Consider the following 25,770-nt stretch of genomic DNA (forward strand, 5'->3'; position numbering starts at 1 on the left):
TTTGCATAGACAGAGTAGCATATGCCAAGTCTTGGTTGAGAGGTATAAAAATATGTGTGGGGAACTGAAAGTAGTTGACTGAGGCTACAGTTTGGAACTTGATTGGATGGATGAAGCTCAAGCTGAAGGTAAGGACTAGATTCGAAGGACATTGTAGGTGTTGCTTAGGAGTTTGGAAAAGGTACTAAAGGCAGTGGATGTGCAAGAAAGATTTTAAGAAAGGGGATGTTGCTGCTGGATCCGAAAATCAGAATATGAGAGATATGTCAGAGGTAGACCTTCATTCACAGAAACTAAGAAATAATGGTTTATTTGCTTAACAAGATAGGAGATGGGTTTTGTTGTTGTCATTGTTTTTTTTTTCCCCAAATACTAAGAAATCTGAAAGCAGAGAATCCTAATCTTACTAATGACATAGTAGTACCATGCTATCATCAGGGACCAAGACTTCTACTCTCTGGCTTCACTATATTTTCATGTGGCTTTTCTCCTCATAGTCACAAAAAAGCTACCATAATTTCAAGTGTTGCACCTACATTCTAGGCAAGATGAAGGGAAAGATTGTAGACCAGGGCCTGAGATAATTAGACAGTTTGATAGTCATCTTTTCAAAAAATTATCCTGGAGAACTTCTGGGGTGAAATTCTCTTACAGCTCATAGGCCAGGATTATGTCCCCATGCTATCAGCAAGGGAGGCTAAGAGATCAATAGTTTGATTAGGTAGATCAGGGCTTTGGAAGCAAGAATGGATATCAAGTGAAGCAAAGGGATTTAAAAAAGAAAGTGAAAGTAACAAGACATACTGATTGCTTGGAAATGGAGGGCAAGGGAGAGGAAGTGGTCAGGGAAATTCCTAGGTTACTGGTTTGAACAATTGGAAGTGATGTCATTTACTGAGACAAGAAATGCAAATTTCAAGAAAAGATGACAAATTAAATTTTGAGGATGTTAGTTCAACATCCTTGTGGAATATTCAAGGTGAGGTATTGGATGGCCCAAAAGAAATCTCAGCCAGAGGTAGATTTGAAAGTCATCCACATATAGGTTGTAATTAGTCATCAGAGTGGATGAGGTCTTGAAAGAATAGGAAGTGATATGTGAAGATAGTCAGTGTAGAATAAAGGAAGAATCAAAAGAATCTGGTAGCTTGTCAAATCCATATAAAGGAAGAAAGTTCAGATTTTATAACTAAGAGATTCTTTCATTCTTGTGGCAGTATGAAAGGGAAATTAATACTTTATGCACTTCTTTTTCCTTTTTGACAAGGCATTTTTTTCCTTTGTAGTTAGCCCAAATACATGATCTCTTTTAAATTGCTTTATGCTCTCTAGGAAAAATAGATGATTAGACTGAATATTTCTAATAGAAACTGTGTTAAACAAGAATGGTGACTTGACATTTAAAAAGCCAGGACCCAACTTTCAATTTTATTACAGATTTTGTCTCTGGAAAGATGATCTCTTGTGTCACACCATATTTCTCAAATGTGGAGACCAAGATCCATGCCCTGCTTATGGAGATGGGTCAAACAAAGGTTCATTGTACCTGAGTTCCCTGGAGACAGGCACTAAACAGATACAGGCTGAATGACTAAAGGGCATCTCATCACTGTGTATGGAGGTCAGAGATGAACGTCCTTCGGGGTAATTGCTGTTGACCACTTCTTTTGCCCTTTGCTTCTGAGAAGCCACAGCAACAAGGTCTCCATACAGACTGAAGAGCATCTGGTTGACCTGCTTGGCATTCAATACGGAGAAGTCAAGAGAGATCATCAGGCATTTGTTGAACTGATGAAATCCAGAATATCACCCATTCCTGGGAAAAATATTTCCTGCATTATAGAGATAAATATTTACTTCAGCTCTGCTGGGAAACATGTGCCTGATAAATGATATGTTCCTTTTTTAATGGTCTGTTTACATTTCAGAGATTTCACATTATGAAATTTGGTCACTTACATCATATATAATTTTCAGCACATATTTTCATGAAATACTTCTGAGAACGTCTAAACTTAGTAGTCAAGCAAATATCTTTCCTTTTCTAAGTTCCCATAAATGAACCCCAAAATGTCTGCCTCATAACAGGCATAGATACAGAAGTCTTTTACTCCTATTACTTTTTCTTCCACAGGATCCAAAAATCTCATAAGGACATGTCACAATGTATACAACACTGGGGAAAGATGTTGCTTGAAAGTGAGCATTTTTTTGCTAAAATATTTTTAAACAAGTTAACTTCAGAGGCAGACTCTATCAGAGAAAACAGCAGCCAGAATTTAGGGACTCCCAGAAATAATGCTGTGTGTGCTTCCTGACACCATGGGAATATGTACATAGGTTAATGTGTTATGATATCTGGGCCACACCATTGAACTCAACTCAATTTTGGTTTTGTTTCAATACTTCAACCCCAGGTCCATGGTGTCTCTGTTAAGTGGCTCCTTGTCTGTCACACGCTGCCTCTATGAATATGTTTAGTACATTTAGTTTAAAATACAAGCATTGTCATATGACTTGTTGGCAATCTATTGCTATGGAAGAATTTCCCTGACAAAAAATCACATTCACAAGTTGCATTCTTAAATTATTTCAAGTCAATCAACTAAATTGAGACTGAAGGAAAGACTATATGCCATTGTGTAAGTTCAAGTGTGTGCAATCCATCACCTGAGGCAGCTTAATCTCATGCTATACTACCTGCAGTCCTGAGTGGTTGGTGATTACTGCATTTTACAAGTAGGGAACGGACTTTAGAAGGGTTGAGTAACTTACCTAAGGTTTTAGGGGAAAGTGGTGGAGTCAGGGTTCAAACTCTGCCTGTTGACTGCAAAACACCTGCTAAGAACAACTGTTTTTGTTGTTCTTTAGTCCCTAAGTCATGTCTGACTCTTTTGCAGCCCCGTGGACTATAGCCTGCTAGGGTCCTCTTTCCATGGGATTCTCCAGGCAAGAATACCCAAGTGCTGAGGATAAAAGAGGGTGAGTATTTTTGAGCACATCAAACAACTTAAACTTGAGTATATGGGATTCATCTTCTTCAAAATTCTCTAGCCAATACAATACTAGGGATCTCCCCTTTGTCACCTGTCTTCTCATTTCCTTCTCTACATTTTCCTTTAGAAATTTACCTTTGAGGGACTGCACTGTGTTGGTCCAGGAGTTAAGAAGACTCTGTGCTCCCAATGTAGGGGGCCTGAGCTCCCACAAGCTGCAGATAAATAAAAATAAATTAATTACAAAGAAATTTGCTTTTGATCTTCTCTTCTTGGTTCTATGTATCCTCACTCTCCCTCCTTCTTGGGCTGCCCAAGTTTCTCCAAAACCATTTTTTGTTGCATTATGCAGATATTTTTTTGCTTTCTCACCGTGTGCCTTCCACTAAATTTTTCCAATAATCTAAAATTAAATATCCTTTTTAAAGATACATACCACCACCAGCAACATTTTTTTTTCAATTAAATTAAAATTGATAGAAAATACACCAGGATGACAACATTGCCATATTTATTTTTCTCTCTTCTGAAAATGAAATGGACACAAAAATAACATCAACTGACCTTGGGAGAGAGCACTGGCTTGATTTGCTATTTTAATTTGTTCCACAGATATTATATTAAACTGAGAATCTCATTAACTCTGTGAGTAAACGAGACTCAGAGAGACTTTAGGAGACATAATAAATTTGTTTAACCAATAAGCACCTCAACCAGACCTCGAGTTCAGATCTTAGAAATTAAGGTCAGTAATGATAGCCTTGGAGCTTTAGAAATTTAATGATATAATGCCTTGAATAATGGAAAGACTTGTTTTTTTAACTTAAAATACTCACCTGGCAGGGAAGACTTGTAAGGAGCTCTCAGAATTATACCTACTTGCATGTGTGCTCAGCTGTGCCTGACTCATTGCAACCCCATGGACGTAGCCTGCCAGGCTCCTCTGTCCGTGGGATTTCCCACGCTAAAATACTGGAGTTGGTTGCCATTTCTTTCTCCAGGGTATCTTCCTGACTCAGAGATTGAACCTGCATCTCCTGTGTCTCCTGCCTTGCAGGCAGATTTTTTACCACTGAGCCACCGGGGATGCCCAGAATTATACCTAAGTGACATTAGTATGACCTCTATGAGAGATCAGTATATGCACAGACCTGTTGCTACTATTTCCATAATTTGTCTAACTTCTGACCTCCTATTTTAAAAATGCATGCATTTTTCTAGCTCTAAGCTAAAACTGTGCAATGTTGCTAGGAACTTGTTGGCTTAAACCAAGCCAAATGAACTTTGGCTAAGAATGAGAAATTTCAATTGTTTCGATAATGTTGTAGGTGGAAATAATTATACCAACATTGCCATCCTGGTATATTTCCTATCAGCTCTTCAAAGAATGACAAAGTTATCCCAGAAAGGTCTTTATTTGGGGGAGTACTGAACACTTTTGTTATCTCTTTTGATGCTTAGAACACTAAAATAATACTGATATCTTTCCCATTTGACATGTGACAAAACTGAGGCACAGAGTATTTAAGTGACTTGCTTAACATCACTTAGCCAGTGAGGTGCAGAGATGGGATTCAAGTACAGGATCCAAAAGCTGTACTTGGGCTGAGTCAGAGCATTTCCATGTTCTGCCACTGGATTCAAAATCTCTACCTTTACAGTTTGCCATATTGTTTCCATATATTGAGCAATGTACACGTTATATGTTAGAGAAACTGACAACTTAAATAATGTAATCATGGTCTAAAAGGAGGGTGATGTTGCTGCTTCTATTATTATTATCATTTTTTTTTCTGCTCAGGCTGGGGAATAAATGTCACTGTTTTATCTACTATGATATTGTCAGTCCCTCAGTCGTGTCTGACTCTGTGACCCCATGGACTTCAGCATGCCAGGCCTCCCTGTCCTCCACTATTTCTCGGAGTTTTCTCAAGTTCATGTCCATTGAATGTATTATCTACTGTACATTCATCTACGAACATTTATTTCTCTCCATCTGTTTGCCAGGCACTTTTGCTTGTGATCAAGGCCCAGACTTTCTGAGTTGGATACTTTAGCTGATGTTGTAAAACATGGACAACAGTCTCATTAGGCTCATGATCTCTATCTTCCTCTTAAAAATCTGATCTTATAAATGGAGCAACAAAGGCTCAGGAAGGCCAAGAGACTTGCCTTTATCCAGATGGGTGGGACATAACAAGGATTTGAATTCAGATCTGATTTGCTATCTAGGTACTTATCTCACTACATCACTAAAAAGGAAAAATGTTTCAGTAATCCAAGTACCACCTAAAACAGTAATCTGGAAAGAGCAATGAATGAGTTACTTTACTTATAATTTATCCTATGGATGTGAGAGTTGGTCTATAAAGAAAGCTAAGCACCAAAGAATTGATACTTTTGAACTGTGGTTTTGGAGAAGACATTTTTTTTCCCATTTATTTTTATTAGTTGGAGGCTAAGTACTTTACAATATTGTAGTGGTTTTTGCCATATATTGACATGAATCAGCCATGGATTTACATGTGTTCCCCATCCCAATCCCCCCTCCTGCCTCCCTCCCTATCCCATCCCTCTTGGTCCCTTGGACTGCAAGGATATCCAACCAGTCCATCCTAAAAGGAGATCAGTCCTGGGTGTTCATTGGAAGGACTGATGCTGAAGCTGAAACTCCAATACTTTGGCCACCTGATGCAAAGAACTGACTCACTGGAAAGACCCTGATGCTGGGAAAGATTGCAGGCAGGAGGAGAAGGGGATGACAGAGGATGAGATGGTTGGATGGCATCACCAATTCAATGGACATGAATTCAGGTAAATTCTAGGAGTTGGTGATGGACAGGGAGGCCTGGCGTGTTGCAGTCCATGGAGTCACAGAGTCAGACACAACTGAGCGATTGAACCGAACTGAACTGTGCTCTTATTTCTACTTCATTTTTAATAATTAATTAAGCTTTAGATTTCATTACAGACTCTTACCATCCATAAGTAAATGAAAAAATTTTTTTAAATTTTGCAGCCCTTATCCCTCCAACTTGAAAATGGGTTTCAGTCTACAGCTGTAAAGGACATGGGTGTTTCACTCAAACACTTAAACTTTGGAAAAAGGATGGAAGTAGGATATATTCATTTTGAAAAAGCAAATAGCTTTCACTCTCTTGCTCTGTTTCATCTTTAGCCTAACTATTTATTGATACTTTAACCTTTCTTGTTGGTAGTGGGACTCAGAATGTTTTAGATATATGAAAAATTAATTTGCTTAACTGAATCACTGTAAGAGTGCTGGAAAGATCTCAGCTACCTGACCAACATAGGCAGCAAGCTCCTGACTTGGTCCTGTTTTTCCCATTTTATAAACAAGTCAGTAAATCCAGGATAGAACCACTCAGATATGCTTCCATAGCAGCAAAGGATTGCTTGGTATCTAGTGACCTGGATATGAACTGATTTATTGTCTTTTTATCGCCAAAGAAAAAAATTTTTTTCACATGGGTCTTAGAATCATGCAATAATTTTTTTTCATTGTCTTAAAAAGTATAAGCTGTTGTATTAAAGTAAAATAAATTATCACACCAAAAATTATAAAATGTTTTTCCTGAGGAATAAAACAGACATCCAGACATTTAATCAGACTCAGTTCAGTTCAGTTCAGTTCAGTCGCTGTCGTGTCCGACTCTTTGCGACCCCATGAATCACAGCACGCCAGGCCTCCCTGTCCATCACAAACCCCCGGAGTTTACTCAAACTCATGCCCATCAAGTCAGTGATGTCAATCAGACTACGTGTGTGCTAAGTTGCTCAGTCGTGTCTGACTCTTTGCAACCCCATGGACTATAGACTGTCAGGCTCCTCTGTCCATGAGGATTCTCCAGCAAGAATACTAGAGTGGGTTGCCATGCCCTCCTCCAGGGGATCTTCCCAACCAGGGATTGAACCCTGAACCCAAGTCTCCCACATTGCAGGTGGATTCTTTACTATCTGAGCCACCAGTGTGTCTATATTGTTTCTTGCATCCTCTATCTGATGATTTATAAGCTTCTCTTGGATAGAAAATCTCTTTACTAGCTTCTGAAGAAACCATATCACTTTAAGGCTGCCATAAGATGATTTCAAGAGATAATGGTGAGTTTATAATTAAATCAATACTTCACAGGCCAAGTAAACTTTCTTATTTTTTCTTGACATCCAAGTAAAATATTAAAAAGAAAATCAGTTATGCTCTGAGTACTGTAGAAATTCTTAGAAAATATGTGACAAGAGATTTGAAATCTAATGCTTTCCTTTTAGTAATCCACCAAAATAAAATAGCTAAGACTTACGAAGTGCTGGGGAATATTCACTTTTACAAGTGCTTAGCATGTATGAACTAGATTCTCCCAAAAAGCCAAGTAGGTAGGCACTATTCTTACCAGGAAGCAGGTATTTAGAAGTTAAGTGGCTTGCCCAAGGTTTCATGGCTAATAATCATCATTTGTTGGCAAAGGAATGTCTCTGCTTTTTAATATGCTATCTACATTGGTCATAACTTTCCTTCCAATTTTTCCAGTGGTCATGTATGGATGTGAGAGTTGGACTGTGAAGAAGGCTGAGCACCAAAAAATTGATGCTTTTAAACTGTGGTGTTGGAGAAGACTCTTGAGAGTCCCTTGGACTGCAAGGAGATCCAACCAGTCCATCCTAAAGGAGATCAGTCCTGGGTGTTCATTGGAAGGACTGATGTTGAAGCTGAAACTCCAATACTTTGGCCACCTCATGTGAAGAGTTGACTCATTGGAAAAGACTCTGATGCTGGGAGGGATCGGGGGCAGGAGGAGAAGGGGACGACAGAGGATGAGATGGCTGGATGACATCACTGACTCGATGGACATGAGTTTGAGTAATCTCCAGGATTTGGTGATGGACAGGGAGGCCTGGCGTGCTGCGATTCATGGGGTCGCAAAAAGTCAGACACAACTGAGTGACTGAACTGAACTGAACTGAACTGAATCATCATTTGAACTGTGAGTGCAGACAATCAGTTTCAGAGTTGCAACTTCAGCCTTGAAAGCCAGTTTGTCTCTCCAAGCAAAAGCTAATTCAATCACACCGACAGTGTATTTCTGAAAAATGGGGGAAACTGAATTTTTAGATAATTGAATTTTCAGATCATTTATAGAGACAGACAGGAGTGCTAGAAGTTATAGCTTGGTTCTTTTCCAGATGCAATCAAGGCTGAGATGGCTTTTTGTTTCTTCTTCAGGGCTAATTCTACAGCTCCTGTAATTGGTGTTAAAAGAAAATTCCTTTGATTCATCAAGAATTTATGAGTACTGACTCTGTGCCACGTACTTGCCTAAGCACTGGAGACTGTACAGTAAGACTTAGCCTTTGAACTTGAGAATTTCTCTTTGTTAAAAAACCAATTTAAAAAAACAAGCCAAACTTTAAAAATTCGATTATGCTGTTCTTGTGGCTTAGTAAATAAGGATGTTTTTAAAAATTATGTCTTTCTTTGATGATTGAGTATCGAGCATTAGGAGCTACCATGTGGAATGATGACTCATTCTACAGTAGACAGGTTTATGTATGAAGATAGATTAAATTTGCTCCAACTCTAAGAATTTATCTTGAAAATCATATTTTCCTAACATCTATGAGATAAGCTTGTTTTCCCGACATGCTTTTTAAATAAGAGGGTAATTCAGACTTTCCACTTATTTGCATTATTGCTGAGAGCTGTGTTTTATTAATTGGATTTTTACTGTAATTGGCATGACACCTTTGACATTGGACTTTCAAGGCCATCTGTTTTCTCCTATTTGTTTTTAGTTTTTCTTTATACTATGTAATCACATTCCTATAGAAAAATGTAGAAAACTGGAGGGCTCTAGTTCAGAAATAAAACAATACCTCTTGGGGGGTTTATGTTTAAAAGAGTAAATATATATCCTTATTTGCACATTTTTCAGAGAAGAAACATCTCCATTCCAGCCGATGGCAGGGGGTAGGGTGTTGAAAAAGCCGCATCTGCATATTACAAGTATATTAGTCCTCTAAAAAGACAAAAGTAGATATGCCACAGCTCTATTAAGAGCTGGAAAGTGAAAGTCCAAATTTCACTTTGAGCTTTAGTCTCTCTACGTTTGTGCTTCCTGACCCCTATAATTCAACTGAAGCTTCCTTGTTGGTGCATCAGCGCAAGAAAGACTCTCTTAACTCGATCCGGAAGGCTAATGGCTGGATGTGACACAGCATATGTTGTAACATACTCTTGGTTACTGAGTACACACGGAGGCTTGAGACAGCTGGCCATGGCCACACTTCTGGCTTGGAGTCACGCCCTGAACTTCCACAGTTGAAATGAGTCCATGCTTCTCTAGCTGCCTGATCCATTACCCATGTGGTAATGGAGCCAAAGTGGTAAACCAGTTTCACCAAGGCTCAGATGGACCCGAGATGTTTACCTTGTACACTGATCCATGTACTCTTTTATTTGAAAGTGGTTGCTTCTTTGTGATAATGATGTGCTGTCTCTTTTGAGAAGGTACCCATTAATAATGTGTTGGTATATATTCCTCCCCAACCACATTTTTGAGTAGAGTCCAACCAGATTACTTAGAACTAAGTCAGCTAAGCTAAGGTTTCCTAAGAGAATGTTCTTCCCAAGACCTCGTCACACTCTTAGCTGAATTCTTCATATGCAAGTTCATGCTGATTACTTCACATGAAAGCTAAAGGTGGGGAAGAAAATTCTATGTTTCAATGTGTGGTAAAGCCATTGACTAACTCATAAGGCCATAGGAAGACAGTCTATGGCTCAAGATCAGGTCTAAATGAAATAAAATTGATTTCTAAATAGGCAAAAACATTCATAACCTTCTCCAGGGGATCTTCCCAATCCAGGGATAGAACTTGGGTGTCCTGCATTGCAGGCAGATTCTTTACCATCTGAGCCACCAGGGAAGCCCCAGATAAAGGAGAAGAGGGTGGCAGAGGATGAGATTGCTAGACAGCATCACTGACTCAATGGACATGAATTTGAGCACACTCTGGGAGGCACTATGCCCTAGAGGCTCAGGTGGTAAAGAATCTGCCTGCAATGCAGGAGACCCAGGTTTGATCCCTGGGTCAGGAAGATCTCTTGAAGAAGGGAATGGCAACCCACTCCAGTATTCTTTTCTGGAGAATCCCATGGACAGAGGAGCCTGGCAGTCTATGGGTTGCAAAGAGTTGGACATGACTGAGTGAAGTTGCAAAGAGTTGTACTCTTCACTTGGAGTGACTTTCATTTCACTAGGAGGACAAAGGAGCCTGGAATGCTACAGTCCATGAGGTTGCAAAGAGTCCGATATGACTTGACTACACAACAACAAAACCACAACTAATAAAGCAGATACAATACCACATAAAACTCAGGAAAGTCTAATTGTAAAATTACAATTGTTTGAAAATCAAGGCATCTTTCTTTCATGTTTAGAAGAATTCCAACATCTCTAGCTTCAATATAAAGACTGGATGTGTTGAGTGAATAGTTTGAACTGTCTATTGTTTCTTTAAGTGGTACCATTAAAAGGATGGGTTGGCCACTATAAAATATGGGCAAAGCAACTGTTGAAATATGATACAGCCATTATTTAATCTGAATGATAAATTCATGTCAAGAATTCCAATTTACTGTACATCAATGGACTTATGATAATCACCATTAATCATACTCTTTCTGAGAGATCCCATTATAATCTGTACAGAGCCATCAACGAAGCAAAACCAAGGATAAAATGAAAAGAGTTTGCCAGAATGAAGGCTGCAGAATCTAAACAAAGATGAGTGACACATGTTGGGTAGGATAAATCTACAAATAGCCTGGGGCCAGACATCAGACATTATTTGAAATGACAAACTTCACATTAACTAAAAGAAAAAAAAGAAGATCACAGATGGAGACAGACAGTGGTGCTAAAAGTTATACAACTGCATGATTCATTTCCAGAAGAAATCAATGTTGAGATGACTTTTTTCCTCCTTCAGAACCAATAATGAGCCTCCTATAATTAGGTAAACTTTCTACGTCCTATCAAAACAAACTGTTAAGCCACAGAGAGGCCACTGACACATCTGCCCCTCAACCAAAGCTATAGTATTTTAATCTAAGTACAATGCAAAGATGCATGAGTCAATCTACCGTAAATTTTCAGCAAATAGTATGTGTCATTGGAAATAACTTTTGCTTTTCCGAAGACCGTAGATTTATTCTGTAGGAGTTTTAGAAACAAGCAACAATAATTTTAGCAAAAGCAATTCCCTGCGTTCACTAAACCATAACTGTCTGAAACTAGTTATTTCTAGAATTACACAGAACCAAAATAGCAAACATGTAAACAGAGAGCTATGGGTTAGAATTCATCAAACTGAGGGAGGGGAGTTTTGAATTTTAACGTATAAAATATCACAGCTGTTAACTATTTATAGTTGCCCAGTTTTAATACACAATTCAAACACTAATTAAAAACATTCTCCATAAATAGAAAACCAATTTGCTGTGTGTGCAGAGTGAATGATACAATCAACTTTCCCGGCTATCAGTTTTCTCTTCATACAGGCGGTCAAAAAATAATTGACCTTTGGACTTCTCATTAAAACTCAGCAATGGAGTTCGGAAAAAATGAAGCTGGGTCTATTCATGCCATCAAATGAGGTTATAGCATATCTAATCCTATTGTTTCAGTTTTCCGTATTGTCATCATGAGTTGCTGGGCCAAATTCTAAGCCAGTTGGGGAAAAAAAGCAGAGTTGAGCCGATTGGTCATGCCACATTTTATCCACTCCACATGTACAGGCAGAGCCTTCCTTTGCCACTGAGCTAAAAAGATAAAAACATGAAACATGCAATGACATCCTGGGACACTGGGATGGAGAGATGGACTCCTATTGTTCTGAACTTATGTTGTTTTATGTTGTTGCTGTTTTTAAGATTTTTTTTTCTTTAGTGCCTATCATTTTAAAAGTCTTTATTGAATTTGTTACAATAACAAATTCTGTTGTTTACATACTATTCTTTTGTCTATGAGGCATGTGGAATCTTAGCTCCCCCACCAGGGATGAAACCTTCACCCTCTGTACTGGAAGGTGAAATCTGAAACATTGGTCTGCCAACATGACCTTAAGTTGTTAGGTTGTGTTAAGTTGTACTAATGCCCAAGGGAAATTCCAGGAGGAGAAATTCTTTGTGGTTCTCACTTTCTGAAATTTCTGAGGAAATTTCGTCAAGAGCTTGAGGCAAATTGGTGATGGTGATGGTGGAGGTGGGGGTAGCTGTGTGGGTAATAATTTTTCCTGAGAAATGATAAAATCATGGAAGCTAATTAACAAATCCACAGGAGTCTAAAAATTGGAGCTGGAGAGAAACAAAGAGTCTCATCGAATCATTTTACTTTATAAATAATGGAAATGATAAGATCCAGAGATTTAGAGTAATAAGCCTCAAGTTACATTTTGCTGAAACATGAGTTTGGATCTCAATGTGTTTGGGTCCCAGCTGTGGTTTTTCAGTCACGGCATAGCTTTACTACTCTTTCATGTATGTTCGTTTTGTTAAAAACAAAAATAAAAACAGAAGCAAAATTCTCATTGAAGACATCTTGCAAAGATACATGTACATGCTTGGGTCCTTCTGGTAGTGGTTAGCTCTACAAAGAATCCACCTGCCAATGCAGAAGATGCAGGAGATGCAGGTTCAGTCCCTAGGTTGGGAAGATCATCTGGAGTAGGAAATGGCAACCCACTACAGTATTCTTGTATGGGAAATTGTATGGACAGAGGAGCCTGGTGGACTACAGTCCATGGGGTCGCAAAGAGTCAGACACAACTGAGCGACTGAGCATAGCTTTACTATGGCCATTGTGTGTGACCTTGATTTTCAAGTACACAGTATCTCCCATCCCCCATCCTCTTTTCAATCCCAAACGCTTATAATAGTTTGTGTATACTTCCTTATGGACGGCCAAGTTAGAATGTACCTTCAGGTTCTTTGCAAGTGAAATGTGACTCTTTACATTCAACAAGAAACTTGTGCCTTCATTAAGGTGACCATAGAAATTATTTTCTAAATCACACATTTATGAGAGCAAATGGGGGACTATTGATTATTACAACAGGACAACAGATGACACTGAACTACTCTGGACAAACTAGGATATGTGATCTCCCTAGTTGGAGTGTTTCCAATATCCAAATAGTAAAAATTCCCCTGTACAGGTATTTGTTCTATTTTAACTTTCTTCTTAAGACTCGTTTTTGTTGACTTATTTTGAAAGGCAGCATTATATAGTGGAAAGGTAAAAGGAAATAGAGAGAAGATATGGTGGTCTCACTTCTAAGTGTGAGACTTTCAAAGGATCATCATCCTCCCTTGAGTTCAGTATTTGCATCTGATTAAGTCATCATGGGGCTTCCCAGGTGTCTCTAGTGGTAAAACCCACCTGCCTAGGCAGCAGACGTAAGAGATGCAGGTTTGACCCTGAGTCGGGAAGGTCACCTGGAGAAGGGCATGGAAACTCACTCCAGCGTTCTTGCCTAGAGAATCTCTTCCCTTGGAATCCTCTTCCTTTGGACAGAGGAACCTGGTGGGCTACAGCTCATTGGGTCACAAAGAGTTGGATGTGACTGAAGTGCCTTAGCACACATGCAAATTACTATTAAGTCTTCCTCTAGCCCTAATGGTCTAGGATTCCTATGCCCCCCAAATTTCTATTTGTATTTCTATATACATATATGAAAATAGAGGTCAATTATGAAAATAATATGAAGCTTCAATAAATATTGAATAAGAAAACAAACAGAATTTGAGTCTGGAATATACTGTTGGTAATGTTATCTCTGAAAAAAAAAAAGAGCAAGATTGTTTATCTACATTGAAAGTCACACCCAGACACATAATGTCACAGCAACTTGGTTGTTCAGTACAGACAGGAAACGTTTTTTTCATGTGTGTTTTTGGCAAAACTCTATGGCTTAGGATACTGGTAGGGTTTTTTGTTATAACAGTCTTTCATGTGGGAAAGTCACATTAGACGCTGTCTGGTTGCTCTTGGTTACGAAGACTTTTCCTATTTGACTCACCTTCAATTTTCAGGCAAATTCTCAGGCTTCCTGCTATTGTTTCTGGGTGTCTGCAAGTTTTTTTGTCTTTTGAAAGTCTGGGTGATAAAAGTGTTACATGGTCCATGTAACTTTAGAGGTGTAAATTATTAAAAACATAAAAGTGGTTGGATAAGAAACAGAGGCAGAATTTATCACAAATTCTAGATTCTTATCTAGTTTAATAAATCCCCCCTTTGAAATTAGAAGTGATAAGCTTTATCTACTTTCTGCATATGCCACAGGCACAATTTGGTATATTGTTTTGACTTTCCATATTGCTTGCCTGAATTCTAACATTTCAAAACTTCCTTAAGTCATCTTGCTGACCCTGGGAGACAAATACAAATATGGATAGTTTCTCTCTTCTGTTATGACTCTTGGTTATAAATTTTAGGTGCAAGATTGCTTCTTCATTTGATTACTATGATGCATTCCTAGCCAAGCTGCAGTGTAAAGAATAGATTTTTAAAGAGCTTACTGAGCTTTGATCTTAATAATGTGCTAAACATTTTCTACACACAATCTCAACAAATTCTCAAAATGATCCATTACATAAAATGAGGGTCAGAAAGATTAGTTAACTCAACCAAGTTTGCATGCCTAGTAAGTGGCAAAGCCAGGATTCAAACACAAGTATATCTGGAATCCAAGGCTTCCCTGGTGGCTCAGTGGTAAAGAATCTGCCTGCTAATGCAGGAGAGGTGGGAAATGTGGGTTTGATAGCTAGGCCAAGAAGATCCCCTGGAGAAGGAAATTGCAACTCCAGTACTCTTACCTGGGAAATCCCATGGACAGATGGGTGTGGTAGGCTAAAGTCCATGGGGGCATAAAAGACTAAAGTCTTTTTAGTGATATTAAAGTCTGTTTAGTGACTAAACAGCAACAGTATCTGAAATTCAAACCTTGTGTCTTTAACAACTATAGTGTCATTTCAGGGTAAATCATGGGATAACAACTTTCTTCTTTACATTTGCACAGTCTCATGTTTTTAACACTCTTACTAGCACATCCATTTAGCTTATTTGATCCTTATGGTGTTTTATGGGGGCAGCACAAAAGGGTGGATGCTAGGTTCATTTTACAGATGAGGATGCTCGGAGAGGATGGTCCAGCATCACAGAGCCAGCAAGTTGTAGTGCTAGCAACTAAACTTGTGTCTTTGAGCAGCTGTCCTAGTGAAAACTCCTTAAAACCAGGGTTATATCTTGAAAAGACTTTTTAAAACGTTAAAACCTTAAAAAAACAAAAGTTCAAACGTATCACAAATAAGGAACGACTGTCATATTGATCACAAAGTTTGGTTTTCCCTTCTTGCCTATTTCACATCTCAACCATTTTCTGGCCAGTTTGAATTCATGGTACCACCAGTCAATAATGGTAGTTAGAGTAACCCAGACCTCTGTGACTCTCTCTGAATTGTCACGCAATTCCTTGTATTTACTAGTCTGTTTTTCCTACCCAGTTCTGATGTTAAGCACAAAAACTGTTTTTCATAGGTCTTCCCTGGAGAGTGGGTGTCCACTAAAAGTTTCCTGAATAAAAAGCACAAGGTGTTACTGTTAAGGCATGTAATAATAACATTTAATGAGTGTTTACTCGTATTTTCTAGAAATATGGATTTAGCTGGGAGTCACAGCTGTTTTTTCTTGTCATTTTATTTATATTTGGTTGTGCTGGGTCTTGGTTGCCTCACGGGCTTTTCTCCTCGTAGTGGAGAGCCAGGCCTGCTCTCTAGTGTGGTGCATGGGTTTCCCATCGCCGAGGCTTCTCTTGTTGCAGAGCACAGGCTTTCGGGGCAAGGGCTTCAGTAGTTGTGGCACACAGGCTTAGCTGCCCTGCGGTATGTGGGATCTGCCCAGAGCAGGGATTGAACTTGTGTCCCCTGCATTGGCAGGCAGAGTCTTAACCACTAGACCACCAGGGAAGTCCCTTTAATCTTTAATATATATCATTCACTCTTGAAAGGATTTTAGGTACATCAAAATATGGATTCCTAACAGCTATCTTATTTCACCTCAATCTCACAGGTACAGAAAATGATGCACAAAGAATTCAAACAGTTTGCCAAAGACATATTATAAGTAAGAGGCAAGGTAAAAATTTGAACCCAGTCAGTGTAGTTTAGGAAAAGGAAGATTTCAAACTCATTAGCACTTAGCAAATTCTATTAGGTGGTATTCTTTTAGTCTTGGATCCATTTCATCAAAATGATGAAAATGCATTCTTATAGTGTTTTGCTACTGAAAGGATGTACGGAAGGAAATGCCATTTAAAAAAAAAAATACACCTTCAGATTTTCCTACAAAAATGAAATGGTACTCCATCATTGGGAGATTAGACTGGAAAAAATAAATGCTGCTTCAGCAGATTGTCTGCTGAGGATCTGACAACAGGAGCCAAAAATAGTTGGTAGTTGGTAGATAATAGCATGCGCTTGGGAGCAAGACAAATAGGTTTAAGACCCGGCTCTATCCATGTTAGGGGCCAAATCCCATAGAAGTCCACTCTCAGACAAGGATTTGCATGGCCCTTTGACATGGTGCCAAACTAACTGTGAAGTTTCACAGGTTATGTCCAGGCACACGAAGTACAACCCCATGTGCCTGGAAATTATTCTGTGTTAGTTATTCTCTATCTGCCCCTATTATTTTATCCTGGGGGAAAATCCAGGAAAAAAAAAAAATCCCACTGTCCCTTTTAGACCAGACCAGAGTCTCACTTGTCCTCTAGTTTCTGGGTTTGAATTTGCCAAGTCGCTGCACATCTTTAGTTGGAGTTCAGGAGGTGGGGAAGGAGAGAAGTGGAGGTGTTCCCTCCACACTCCCCCAGTAGGGCCAGAGTCTGACACTGGCTCTCTCTTGTATCAATAGTCACAGCTCCTGTTGAATGACTCTCTTGCATACAGTTAAAACTCTTCCTCTTGTGGATCCCAAAACCCAGCTCCCCTTTCTGATGCTTCCCCACTGTTGATAATCCTTGGTGCTTCTTCATCTCTTACTGGTTCCTTTAATTCTGTCCATACCTGTCTGTAAATAGCCCTTTCATCAAATTTTCTTTGCTCAAAGCCTTGAATGTACATCTTCCTGCTGAGGATCTGACTAATATATCCCTTATCAGTATGGAAATTCTTGTTAGGGATCTAAACGAAGCAGAGATGCCACAGCATGGCTTCCTTGGTGACTTAGTGGTAAGGAAGTTGCCTGCCAATGCAGATACATAAGAGACTCAGGTTCTATCCCTGAGTTGGGAAGACATAAGATACATGAGAGACTCGGGTTCGATCCCTGGGTTGGAAAGATACCCTGGAGTAGAAAATGGCAACCCACTCGGGTATTCTTGCCTGAAGAATCCCATGGATAGAGGAGCCTCGCGGGTTACAGTTCATGGGGTCACAAAAGAGTCAGACATGGCTTAGCGACTAAACAACAATGACAACCACAGAGACCCACAGCAGATGTATTTCACTACATGCTTCCTGTTGACCTTCATCTTTCTCTCCACGTGCTCTAGGATGAATGGGCTTTTGCTCTTCCCTTTGTGATACCTATATCCCTTAGATCATATCCTAAACTTCACTTCACATGGTTTAATCTTCTACCTTGATGTGCCAATGAGATATTAAGGAACCGAGAACATCTTTTTCTCCTTCGAGAATGTCTGCTTTTAAGACTATTGCTATGCTAGGTCCCTCAAAACAAAAACAAAATAATAGCTTATTTAAGAAGCCTAAAAAAAAAAAAAAAAAAAGCCTAAATAATGATGTAATTTTTGTGGTTGGTATCTGCTTTCTTCTTTCTGATGTTTTGTGCATCATGACTTGGAGTTGTCATAAAGAAACACAATTTACCAGGAAGAAAATAGTAGAATCCATTCATCGGATAGTTTAATATTATATATACTGCCTGGGCCAGACGCAGAAGATTTCTTAGAAGTCCACTAACCCCATCTCTTGTTTTATAGATATAGAGGTGAGTAAAATTGGTAAAGAATCTGCCTGCAATGCAGGAGACCTGGAATAGTTCCTTGGGTTGGGAAGATGCCCTGGAGATTGGAATGGCTACCCACTCCAGTATTCTTGCCTGGGAAATCCCATGGACAGAGGAGCCTAGGGGGCTATAGTCCATGGGGTCGCCAAGAGTCAGACGCGAATGAAGCGATGTAACATGCATGCACACCTGGATCATGCACTATGCCAGACAACAGGTATATGACAAGAAATAAGACAACTCACAGGTCCTTTCCTCTGAGGTCTTATCATATGAAGAAAGAGCCAGGAAGTTAAATCACATATATTTGTATAACTGAATCACTTTGCTGTACATCTGAAACTAACACAACATTATAAATCAACTATACTCCAGGATAGAATAAAAATCACATTAAAAAAAAGAAAGTTAAGTCTGCATTAACATTGAAAGGGAAAGCAATACCCACTAGAAGGGCAGTGTGCTATGGATGACCTGGCATGGTGAGTGACGCTAGGAGGGGTCAGGAATGGCCTCTGTAGAAGCTGCTGCTTCAAGTGGAAAGCTGAAAGGTGAGCAGAGGGAACTGACCCTGGGAATGTGAGTGGAATTGGTGAATGTGAGCCTCGGTGAAGCCAAAAGAAGGTTCTGTCTGCATGACTGGAATAAAGGCTTCAGAGAGAGCATGGTGAGAGGAGGGGCAATTAAGACGAACAGGCACAGGGGGCCAACACTATGCATGCCACACACGGTGACTCCTGAGCCTTCAGAATTTGGGGGATATAACTTAATACTATTAGTGAGACTGCTACAATTGCACATATTTAATTTTACATATAGTGTCATTTAATATAATTTTAATGTATACTATATTTTTCATGTTATAATTTTATATATAATACTTAGATGGTCATGTAAAACTGAAAAGAACTCGAAGAAAGCTAATTTAGCATCATCTGATAAGGTTGGGAAATAATCCTGGTGTGTTTATTAAATTGTGTGGACAGGTTAACTCAAGAACAAAATATCAATGATTAATCTAAAGACCCACAAAGATGGATCACAAGATTCATGAATGAATGAGAATGAGGGTATAACACTATCACTTCAACACAAACATCCATTGATTCAAATATTATACCTCCTAAAGGAGATCAGTCCTGGGTGCTCTTTGGAAGGACTGATGTTGAAGCTGAAACTCCAATACTTTGGCCACCTGATGTGAAGAGCTGACTCATTGGAAAATACCCTGATGCTGGGAAAGATTGAGGGCAGGAGAAGAAGGGGACGACAGAGGATGAGATGGTTGGATGGCATCACCGACTCAATGGACATGGGTTTGGGTGGACTCCGGGAGTTGGTGATGGACAGGGAGGCCTGGCGTGCTGTGGTTCATTGGGTCGCAAAGAGTTGTACTGAGTGACTGAATTGAACTGAACTGAAAACAAGTTTACCAGCTTATGTAGAAAAGAGGGGAGTGAATGTACATGAATTCCTATGGCATTTTGTTCAGTTGTTCCTTTAATGTAGTACTAAGATTGGGACTTCCCTGGTGGTCCAGTGGTTAAGACCTGAGCTTCCACTGCAGGGAGCATGGGTTTGAGCCCTGGCTGGGGAACTAAGATCCCTCATGCTGTGTGGTGTGGCCAAAAAATAAACACATAGAAGTAAGCAATACTAGGATTAAGTTTCAACATCTCATGGAAAGGAAAGTTAAATGGAAGAATGTTGATTCCCATCACACCATGAATTTTTCTAAAATTACAAGAAGGTCTTTAAATGCCCCCATTTGAATCCACTGTCCCATCATTTGACTTTAACCAGAGCACAGTTTTGGGGGCCCTTAAGGGAAAAGAGGGTGATAGAAGCAGGGAAGCTAGTATTTCTTCCTGTCAGTGAATTTACTGTGTACATAAACTTATTACATTCTCTCAGTAACCTCAGAGAAGCTGAATAACTCAAGAAGTTGATAACTCAAGGTTATCAAGCTAGAAATGGCAAAACTGTGATGTGAGCTATGGTTGGTCTCATATTAAAGCCCAAGTTTATCCTGTCTTACCATGGTTATTTTCATGCTCTCTGTTCAGTAGCAGAAAAGAGTGAGAATCAACTTTCTTGCTGTATCTCCAAAGTCTAGGAATGTGTCCAGAAGAGCCTAGAAAAGGAAAGAAGAATGTTGACCTGAACAAATTCAGCTTCTAATTATTGAGCATCTATTAAGTGCCGAGATTCATGCTGTGGATTTCATGATGAAAAAGGCAGGGTCTGAAACTTCAGGCAGCTAGACAACAAAATTTATGTTTAACAAAGTCATTCAACAGGAAAAAAATACAGTTCAATGTGATCACAGCTTTAATGGAATGAGTGTCAATTATATTCAAAGATTTCCAAGAATAATAATCTAGATGTACAGGGGCAAAAGAAATCTCTACCAAGGAAGTTCATACTGTGAACAGATGTTTGAGATGATCAATTGAGAGTTCAGAACCCTTTGAGGATTGAGGAGCTAATGGACATTGTGGTAACTATAGTAACTATGGAAGGTGATGAATTGTGTCAATTAATTTGACTGTGGTAACAATGTCCCAAGTCATCTCATTGTACTTGTTAAATATACACAATCTTGTTTGTCAATTTAATCTCAATAAACCTGAAGGGGAAAAAATACTTTGGAAAGAGTAGGAATGGAAACCTCCCATCACCTCGAATGCTGTTTATATGTCTGTAATTATTCCCGTCAACCATGCTCTGTGTGGGCTTCCCTGATGGCTCATCCGGTGAAGAATCTGCCTGCAATGCAAGAGACAGAGGAGATGAGGGTTTGATCGCTGGGTGGGGAAGATCCCCTGGAGGAGGGCATGGCAGCCCACTCCAGGATTCTTTCGTAGAGAATCCCATGCACAGAGGAGCCTGGCGGGCTATAGTCCACAGGGGTGGAAAAGAGTCGGACACGACCGAGCAGCTATGCACACATACACGTGCTCTGTGTGTGAGTGAAACCCTGTACCCTGGAACTAACCATACAGGAAGAACCACGCTGGTGTGACTTCAATTCTAGGGTTGGCCTCTCGTGAAAGCAGGAGAGCCCCACTATTCTCTAGAAGAGAATTTCCCACCACCAGTCATAGGAAAATAAAATGAAGAAATTGGCATAAATAACATTATAAAATGTCAAGTTCAGAAATAAGATCCTTTTTTTCTGGCATTTATTTGCCCAATAACTAGTTATTACGTGCTTCATCGGTGCCAGGCACTGTTCTGGGCTCTGCTAAAAGTGTGATGAATAAGTTAGATATGGTCCCTCCCTGCAGATGACTCACAAAATAAAATAAGGTTAATAAGGAGATATACTTTACAAAAAAAAAGACTCTGCCCTTAGATATGTGCTCAGGTTGTATAGGTCCTTATCTGGTTTGGGATGAGTCATTCTGGAAATCAGGAGTGATAGAAATCATCTTTATGTTGGGGTGATTTTAATTTTCTGCCCTATTCAGATCTATTTTTCACTCTTTTGCAAATTTATTTTTTTTGAAGTATAGTTGATTTACAATGTTGTAAATTGTTTACAAATGTTAATTTTAACAATGCTGTAAATAATTTACAATTGTTCATTGTAAATTACAATTGTTCAACTTACGCTGTTTACAGTTGTTGCTAACTCCTGTTATACAGCAAAGTGATTTGGTTATTATATATATACATATATATATCCATTCTTTTTTAATATTCTTTGCCTTTAAGGTTTGTCATAGGATATTTTTTTAATTAGAGTATAATTGCTTTACAGTGTTGTGTTCATTTCTGCTGTACACCACCATCAAACAACTATAAGTACACATATATCCCCTTCCTCTAGAACCTCCCTCCCACGCCCCCAACTCCATCCCTCTAGATCATCACAGAGCACCATGCTGAGCTTCCTTGACTTGTATACACTATCATGTATAAAATAGATAGCTAGTGGGAAGCTGCTATAGTCTTCATCCTTTATAACCATCCTGTTTGCATTGAGAAATTGACTGGTATGGACCCCATTGAAGAGCATGGGCTTTGGCTTCTGCTTCGCTAAGCCAATGGGACCCCTGCCCCCAGGAAACTGTGGGAAAGGGGACCCTCATGATGCCTTGGCCCTCAACATAAGGCCATGTACAACTCCTCTCAAGGTGAACTTCTCTATGTGACTTCCCTTGAAGTCCAATGTCTGCTCCCTCCTCTCTCCATTATGCCTCAGAGGTGGTAACTCAGCCACTATTTACCACCTGAAGATTACTGCATGATTCCATGGGTTTCCCGTCTATCCACTTGCATCATTATAAACAGTTCTTTGTAAATGACTCATCCTTAAATTATTCTCATTTGAGTGGGTGTTCTGTTCCCTGGTGGGACCCTGACTAACACCTTTGTTGTATCCAAGTTTCTATTCTTTATTTACTTATTCTGCTTACATCGATTGATACCACACCCTCAACCTGGTATAGAGGAAGACACACACAGACAATAGAATACCTGCCTAAAACAAGCACTCACACATACTCTTAGTAGGAACTTTATTAATCTGTCAAAACAAGATGCACTGATCCAAGAAATGCCATGTAAGGAATTTATCCTGTCCATTACAGTAGTATTTGTAATAACAAGATACAGAAATCACTGGTTAGATATATTATGGTACATTCAAACAATAGAATGACTTGCAAATACTAAAAAGAATGCAAAGATCTATATATAATAATATTGAAATGTCTCCAAGAAATGTTAAGAGAGAAATCAAAGTACTCTATAGTATTTTATATTTCTATTTGGGTAAAATACACAATATAGTGTATCTGCTACATGAGTGGGTCTACACATAAAATTTGGTTTTGTATTTTTTTGGACGTATAAAAAAAGAAATTTTGAAAGGGATATGAAGAGAGACTAGGGAAACAAGACTGTTACTTGACATTCTTTTAGCTTTTTGTATCTGTTTTATTCAAAAAGAAAACAACAAGGGCTTGAATTAATTTTTTTAAGTAACATAAAAACAGAAATAGAGATGTAATTTCAACCCCCTGTTTTGCTTCACTTAATAGAGGAGTTCTGAAATAGTAGTCAGAGGAAATAAAATAGCTCCCTAAAACAAATTTACAAGAAACAACATCAGTACATTAAACAATATTACTTGTGAAATCTGAAATGGCAACATTTTACCCCACTTATTTCACATGAAAATGTATTGAAACTGACTTCAAAGGCTGAACCACATGTCCTTGACAGCCACCAAGGGCCTGTTAACATAACCTCTGCCTGGTTCCTCTCTTATTATTTTTGCAATACAATTATAACTGAAAGTCCCCAAACCTTGTAATTGTCAACTAACTTTTGGAAAATGTGAATGGTTGACCAAAGATTTAATGGGAAGGCCCCTCCTACACTCTCTGAACTTTGTGGTGGTCTTTGGGTACAAAATGACCCAGCTGCAGCAATCCTCAAAGATGAGCCAAAGGAGAAAATAATTGTCTTTTCAAAAAGGGTTTCTCTCTGGACATCAAAGATCTCAGAGAAGGAGTCTGTATAATATTATTTCCTTTTCCCAGAATTTATTGGCATCTATCCAAGAGTTTTCACTGAAAATTAACATCCTCCTGGGTACAGATAGGTTTGATATCTGAGCTCAGCTGGGTCACCCTATTTTTGTGTGAAGTACAATAATATTCTGTCCATGCCTTGGGCACTGTTATTAATCCAGCACAGTTTCATATCTCTTCTTCCTGTTTCTGCTTTTCACAAATAATCACAACAAACTAGAGATAGCAAATATTCCTGAAAGTACAAAATAATAGCTAATGCACATACAAAGCCATTGTGAGCTTTAATTTCATTCTAGGAGAATACAGATCATGAGCATTATAATTTCTGATAGAGACTTCCATGCACGCAAGCACATTACATTAATTATTTTCCATTCTGCTTGCTTATTGACACAGTTTCTGCTGTGATTGTTCCTCATGTGTGCTGCAAAGAGGCTAAATAAACAAGGTTAAAGAAAATATTTTGTAGGAGATCTTGCCCAATGAACAGGGAATACTATATTATTAGTATTCTGCTAACTCTGTGAGAGTTGGACTATAAAGAAAGCTGAGCACCGAAGAATTGATGCTTTTGAACTGTGGTGTTGGAGAAGACTCTTGAGAGTCCCTTGGACTGCAAGGAGATCCAACCAGTCCATCCTAAAGGAGATCAGTCCTGAATATTCTTTGGAAGGACTGATGCTGAAACTGAAACTCCAGTACTTTGGCCACCTGATGTGAAGAGCTGACTCATTTGAAAAGACCCTGATGCTGGGAAAGATTGAGGGCAGGAGAAGAAGGGGACAACAGAGGATGAGATGGTTGGATGGCATCACCGACTCAATGGACATGGATTTGGGTGGACTCCGGGAGTTGGTGATGGACAGGGAGGTCTGGCGTGCTGCGGTTCATGGGCTTGCAAAGAGTTGGACACGACTGAGTGACTGAACTGAACTGAACTCAAAATACTAGTCTTTCCTATTGCAATTAGTTCTCATCTATTAAACTATAGCCACGCACTGGACTAAGTACATTACATGTATTATTGCCTTTCAACCTCATGATAATCTTTGAAATAAAGATTTTGATTCTTATTTTACAAATGAGAAGTGGAAGTTCAAGAATATTATCTGGGATTGACATAGCTAATAAATGGCAGAGCCAGTGCTTGTTTTCAGTGTACATGTCTTTTCTTCTAAATCCCAAGAACAGGATTAACTTTTTTTTTTTTTTTTTGCATGCTTAGTCACTCAGTCATGTCCAATTCCTTGCGATCCCATGGACTATAGCTTGCCAGACTCCTCTGCCCATGGAATTTTCCAGGCAAGAGTACTAGAGTGGGTTGACATTTCCTACTCCAGCAGATCATCCCAACCCAATGATCCAACAGGCAATTCTTGCATCTCCTGCATTGACAGGCAGATTCTTTACCACTGTGCCACCTGGGAAGCCCTAACTTTATAGTTAGAGCTTAGTACTACTGGAGGATAGCAGGACTAACATTGCAGAGCTTTAAATCACCAAATTGGCCACCATTTTATCTCTAAAGAAAGTGACTTACCCAAAAGACCCAATAACTCTCCTGCCGCCAAAATGAAACAGCAGTACATATCCCAATGTTAAAAAACCAAAGTTAGAAACTTCTGATAGTTCTACTCACCTACTTTTCTGCCCCTATCTGTGGCTTGAAAAAGACCCTTCTATGGGTTTTCCTGGAAATATTCAGACTCTCCAAACCTCTACTGAGAGGGGTTTTTATTGTTCCATATTTGGGCAACAGAACTACAAAGTGAAAGAGAGATGACAAAATTCAAGCAAATGCATCACAAAAAGTCCCTTTCTGGAGACTCACAGACTTAGAAAATGAACTTATGGTTGCTGAGGTGGGGGGTGGGTGGCGGGGAGGGACAGTTAAGGAGTTTGGGATCGACGTGTACACACTGCTATATTTAAAATGGATAACCAACAAAGACCTACTGTGGAGCAGAGGGAACTCTGCTCAGGGTTATGTGGCAGCCTGGATGGGAGGGCAGTTTGGGGGAGAATGGATACACATATATGTGACTGAGTCCCTTCACTGTTCACCTGGAACTCTCACAACATTGTTAATCAGCTACACCTCAGTATAAAATAAAGAGGAAA

General features: G+C 39.2%; 1 protein-coding gene across 3 annotated transcripts in view; it reads right to left on the reverse strand.

The window, feature by feature from the left end:
• The window catches only part of COLEC10 (collectin subfamily member 10), a 124,118-nt gene that overhangs the window by 59,383 nt on the left and 38,965 nt on the right, over nucleotides 1-25,770 (reverse strand). Inside the window, exons 2-3 of one of the 3 annotated variants that reach the window (XM_043879265.1) lie at nucleotides 20,782-20,869; nucleotides 20,139-20,234 (exon numbers count right to left, since the gene is read on the reverse strand). In XM_043879265.1, coding sequence (XP_043735200.1) covers nucleotides 20,139-20,234; nucleotides 20,782-20,824 — 139 coding nt within the window. In that variant the 5' untranslated portion in view covers nucleotides 20,825-20,869. Of the gene's footprint in view, nucleotides 1-20,138; nucleotides 20,235-20,781; nucleotides 20,870-25,288; nucleotides 25,411-25,770 lie in introns of those variants that run through there. The other 2 variants (XM_043879266.1, XM_043879267.1) reach the window with 2 other exon arrangements.

Source organism: Cervus elaphus, chromosome 21 (genome assembly GCF_910594005.1).
Source record: "Cervus elaphus chromosome 21, mCerEla1.1, whole genome shotgun sequence".
Taxonomy (NCBI): Eukaryota; Metazoa; Chordata; class Mammalia; order Artiodactyla; family Cervidae; genus Cervus; species Cervus elaphus.